Source organism: Aspergillus nomiae (genome assembly GCF_001204775.2).
Source record: "Aspergillus nomiae NRRL 13137 chromosome Unknown contig00644, whole genome shotgun sequence".
In the NCBI taxonomy this organism is placed as follows: domain Eukaryota; kingdom Fungi; phylum Ascomycota; class Eurotiomycetes; order Eurotiales; family Aspergillaceae; genus Aspergillus; species Aspergillus nomiae.
Window position 1 is genome coordinate 2,823 of NW_015378699.1, and position 5,340 is coordinate 8,162.

A 5,340-nucleotide genomic window follows, 5' to 3' on the forward strand; every position below is an offset into this window, starting at 1 on the left:
ACATGATTCACTCTAGCACTTACATAAGATATCCTTGTGCCGTTGCCGCTCTCATCTGAAGCATACGTACCCTTGATATGCTTTCGGTTCTTTCTCTGTTTTTCGAATATATACGACGATCAAGCCAGGGTTCACATTGAAGCATTACGTGGACGAGTTTAATGGGTTTGAAGGCACCAAGTGCATCAGGCTTGTATATCTAGGTCTAGGTGTAACATGCCAAGGATATGGAATTGTAATGACTTTGTACTCTGTATGGTTAAGGTGGAAACGCCACGGTTTGGAATGTACTGTCAAACACTAAGCAAAAGCCATTTTCTACGATGTAATGCATGACTGTGAGATGGGAAGGGAACTTGAAGCTAGAAGATAGGGTACATTACGAAATAGTACTTTCGAAATACTCCATGCGGCGATACCAGGTCGCGGAAGGAGCGATTGTTACGACGGCTAGCTGTGGAGTTGGATGGGCCATGGCCGATAGTGGAGTGAAGGGTGAGAACCCTAAACCGATCGCGACGAGAAAAGTAAGCAATCAGCTTTCATTCTTTCTAACAAAGGCTGGTTGATGAAGAAGGAAAAGGGTCGATCTGCCAAGCTGCTGCCGTTGAGTTTCCCAATTATTGTAAACAACTAAACAACTGGAACATTCCTCAAAATGGCTTTGTATCTGGAGGACGACCGGGTTCTGCATAGAGACGGCTCTGTTTACGTCCATATTCGATATGATTCGTGGTCGATCTTACCTTGATCTTCATATTATTTTCGATTTCCGGAGTGAGAGTGAGAATTCGCCACAGCAGTATAGTCAGCGTCAAGCATAGAGTCTAGAAGACGTCTTTGTTGGTTTGTGCAGATTAAACTGAGTCGGGTTGCCCCGTTGTGCGGTAAGATCGCAATTACAGGAGCTTAGTATGGGTCTGACTAGCTTCATTAGCATCCGACCAAGTGGGCCAGAGCTGAGGTATGGAAATTACAGCCGTCGTTGTATTCTTCGACACGTGATGATGACTATCCATTGGACGTTCCAGCCGTGGTTTCGCCACTCGACTCACCTATTCTTATCATCCATTGGTAAACGGTTGACCTATAATTACCCACTTTACCCATGGTACCTGACCATTCTAGCTCAGACAAAACATGGGCCAAGAAACAAAAGAAAAATCGAACCGTGGAATCAGTCACATTGAGTTTTACGGAGTAGATCGAGTTATCGTCAACATGGAAGTAAAGCGATTACTAGTAGTTAGGTGACCCATGAGTATAAAATGAGATTGCGGCCAGAAGAATGTAAGTAAACGGCAGTGAACCAATTTGACATGACAAGAATGAAGATTCTGACAGCCACATATGAACGGGCATGTCAGCATGAGGCCAGAGTTGGTCGCCGACCACTTGGGTAGGCGACTCTCCATTCCAGTTGTCTGTTCGCAATGGCTCTCAAACCAGAAATGGAAAAGGAAGCGGGTCCCACTAGATTCCAGCAAATTCAGATCGACCACGGCAGGCTTGATTTACCCTCAATTAATGAATTTGTCTAACGTTAATAGCATTCAAGGGACTCTGAGAAATGAAGGAATGACATTTGCTCCTAAATATGGTATGAATTGGGGGCGGCCGTAGCAAATAGTTTCGGTTTGGAATGGGGTGATCAGGCTTAATCACTTCATTGCCTAGGTAGATGCTGGACTGAGTGGTAGTGATACTCCGGACGAAGCTGCATGCAAATCCATGATATCCAGGTACTCGTAATCTGTCTGAGTCTGGCCCCTTCTAGCGCCAATACAGAGTACAAATAGTACTTTGTAGGTACTCTGTACTGGAAGGGGAATTGACTGTCAATCTGCATTATTGTTCATGAATGATCACCATGATGATCTTGATAGTCGTATCTATAGTATATACTTCTATACTGAGGATATCCGTTCAAATAGAGTCACTCCACTATGAGATCAGGAAAAATTTTTTTGTCTTGCCCTTTGTTTTGAGACAGTATTTTGTTGCATACCAACTTGTCTTACACTTCGTACAAAGGTTGTACATAATACACAATACTCGATACCAAGATACCGTTTGTAGTATTATCGATGTAATAACAATGATAATTTAGCACAAGCTGGTAGAAGGACGACAGGAGAGCAGGAGGGTAGATATCCCAAGTTGTACGCAATGCATAGATATCCGCAAGGATGATCTTGTATCCTGTGTAGGCACTTTTCCGATCATTATTTTGGTTTTTATTATGATTATTGTTATTTCGGCTACAGTAGTATTGTACCGACGGGGATCCAGGTACACAGCGAAGGAGTGGGACGTACTTGACAATAATTTGGTATGAATGGTCAATGGCGATGGGGCAAGGAAGACTCCGATAGCGAATCAGAATTGGAACTGAATCTTGGTGATTGGAAAGGTGCGACACGATAGGGGAAACTCAGCAGCAACAACGGGCTCATTCTTGGTCAGAGGAAAGAAAAAACAGGATTTCCCCCTCTTGCTGGCAATGCATCCGGTAATAATGTTCTCCAATGCGAAACAAAAAAGAGGGTTCAAAAATAAAAAAGAATGGATTACCGTGGTGATACACGTACTAGTAATGTAATTAATTTTTGGCCGTAGCAAGGAGGGACCCCCCGGTCTCAGGTCCACCGTCCTCGGGCCACGACGACTCCTTTCTTGCGCTCCTGGAAAGCCAATCCTTCCTTCCCTCTTCTGACGCTTTTCTTCGCCATCCCAGTCTCTCTTTCTCTTCCTCTCCTTTCTTCTCTTTTCTGTTGTGTCAAGACGTGCCTACCAAATCTGTGCACATCCTTTCGCTGAGGAATCATCATCAACCAGCTTCTCTTTCGTTGAAGCTCTATCTTTCTTCCACTCGTTTATTTATCTTGGAATCCCACCCCTCTTTCAACTCTTCGCGACTTTGCGCTACTGTTATCTGGTAAGGGCTAAACATCGCCCCTCATACTCAAGGAGTCCACAAGATTATTAGTAAGTGAAGGCTTCCATTATCTATTCAATACTCAGACAATCTTTCAATGTGTTCCACTTGGGTATACCGATACCTGAGACTGCGTGCGCGACTAAACCCTGGTTGCCTGTTGTCTGAAGAAAGTTCTTGATCGTGCCCAACGTACTGACACCATCTCCAATAGAAGGAATCGCATAACAATGTTCATCAAATACGCTCTTCCCGCCCTGGTTGCGGCCCAGGCTGCCTTTGCTGCTAGCGACAGTAAGTGACGAATAGCGCACAGAAACAAGATTCAAAACCAATGACTAACTATCGACATAGACTGCGGCAAGGGTGACACCATTAAGATCGAGAACCAGAGCGATGCCGACGGCTACTCTAGCTGTAGCACCCTTAAGGGAGATGTTGAGGTCTCCGGAAAATACACCGGCGATCTTCAACTCAATGGAGTCAAGCAGATCTCCGGTTCGCTCAGCTGCGATGGTGCTTCCAACATGACCGGCTTCTCTGCTTCTTCGTTGAACTCCATTGGCGACACCTTCAAGCTGACCGGTCTTACCACCCTGACTACCCTCAGCTTCGGCTCGCTCACCAAGGTTGGCTCGATCGAATTCACTGCTCTGCCTCAGCTCCAGAGCCTGGACTTCACCAAGGGTGTTACGGAAGCCGGTAGTGTCGTCATTACCAACACTGGCTTGAGCAGCCTTAACGGTATTTCGCTTGAGACCGTCGGCGGCTTCGATATCACTGAGAACACCAACCTGAAGACCGTCAACGTCAACAACCTGAAGAACGCTACTGCTCTCATCAACTTCGCTGGTAACATGGACGGTCTCGAGATCGAATTCCCCAACCTTGGTACTGGTCAGAACATGACCTTCCGTAACGTCAGCTCGGTTTCCGTTCCCTCTTTGGAGAAGCTCAAGGGCCAGCTCGGCTTCTGGGGTAACAAGTTCCAGTCGTTCAGTGCTCCTAACCTTACCGAGACCAGCGACTTGATCTTCAACGACAACAGCAAGCTCAGCAACATCAGCATGCCCGTGCTCAAGACTGTCAACGGTGGCTTCCAGATTGCCCGCAGTGACAAGCTTAACACTATTGACTTCCCCAAGCTTGAGACTGTCACCGGTGCTATTGATTTCAGCGGTGAATTCAACGAGTAAGTTTGGAAACTTGCAATGCCATGAAAAATCTGAAAATTCGTTCTAACGATATCTTTTAGGGCCCACCTTGACTCCCTTAAGTTGGTTCGCGGTGACTTCAACATGCAGAGCACTGGTAACATCAGCTGCACTACCTTTGACAAGATGGCCAAGAACCGCGAGGTCATCAAGGGCACGGAAACCTGCAAGACCACCGAGAACCCCGAGACCCGTGATGGCAAGTCTGGCTCTACCACTTCCACTGGCAAGGCTTCTGCCACCTCTACCGGTGCTGCCTCTGCTCTCGATGTGTCTTCCATGCCTGCCATGGGCTTGGCCGCCGTCTTCGGTGCCCTTGTCCAGTACGCTCTGTAAAGGACTCCTCGATACCAAACCGTTGTGCACTTTGTTATTTCTTTTATCGGACTCCACTTACTACCGTGTAGAGTTGCTTAATAGGCAATGGGTATATTGATTCCTGTGCTTGGTTTTTATGACTATAATTGAACTTTGTTTGAGCAAATTTGCAGTCTGGTTTGTCGCTCTCAGTGGATATCTGAAACTGCCAGCTGATGCACCAGCTTTTTTTTTTGTCTCACTTTGTATGAAATTGCAATTGGTGGTTAATATGTCTGAAGCCGCTCACTCGTGTCGGTCTCGAGGCAAGCCAGCGTGCTTGATATCAGTAATTACGTGCGGGCCACACGCTTTGTTGAAGACAGGCGTCTAAAGTCTTGTTTTATAGCGCTCCTTTTCAGATGATGTATTTGTGTCATAAACGTTTTTATTCTTTGGCCACTTCCAGGACAGTTTGTGCTGTAGGTAAGATTGTGAATGACTTTCGTAGATCAATAACTCTTTGGTTGTAGGGAGCTATCTTCCTGCAGGCATGTCGTAGTAATCGGAGTTGCCCTAGAGTCTCTGGCATGAAAAACAGAAAGATGCAGGTCAAGCATGGCAGCTCCCCTTCCGACTGATACTGTACTGCACCTATCGCCACCGAGGCGGTTCTGAGATCGTGCACGATTCAGCCAACGGAGATGGATCTCAGAACGGGACGCGTTATCTCCAGGAGCATTTAGCACACAGCGGCCCGTGGGAGGGTATGTGCTTCGTACAGGTGTGCCTACATGGGGTCCTTTTCCAACAACAAATGTTCTTCAATGGATGCAGACAAATTGACGAGTCATTTCGCACGGTGGGTGTTCTCCTTATACAGCTTCATGC

At 46.4% G+C, this 5,340-nt stretch overlaps 1 protein-coding gene across 1 annotated transcript; it reads left to right on the forward strand.

Moving 5' to 3' along the window:
* Nucleotides 1-3,168: 3,168 nt before the first annotated feature.
* On the forward strand, nucleotides 3,169-4,488 carry ecm33 (GPI-anchored protein Ecm33; the record flags this gene model as incomplete). Its single annotated transcript, XM_015557081.1, has 3 exons — nucleotides 3,169-3,232; nucleotides 3,293-4,130; nucleotides 4,194-4,488. The coding sequence occupies 3 exons, from the start codon at nucleotides 3,169-3,171 to the stop codon at nucleotides 4,486-4,488; spliced, it is 1,197 nt and encodes a 398-aa protein (XP_015401209.1).
* Nucleotides 4,489-5,340: the final 852 nt, after the last annotated feature.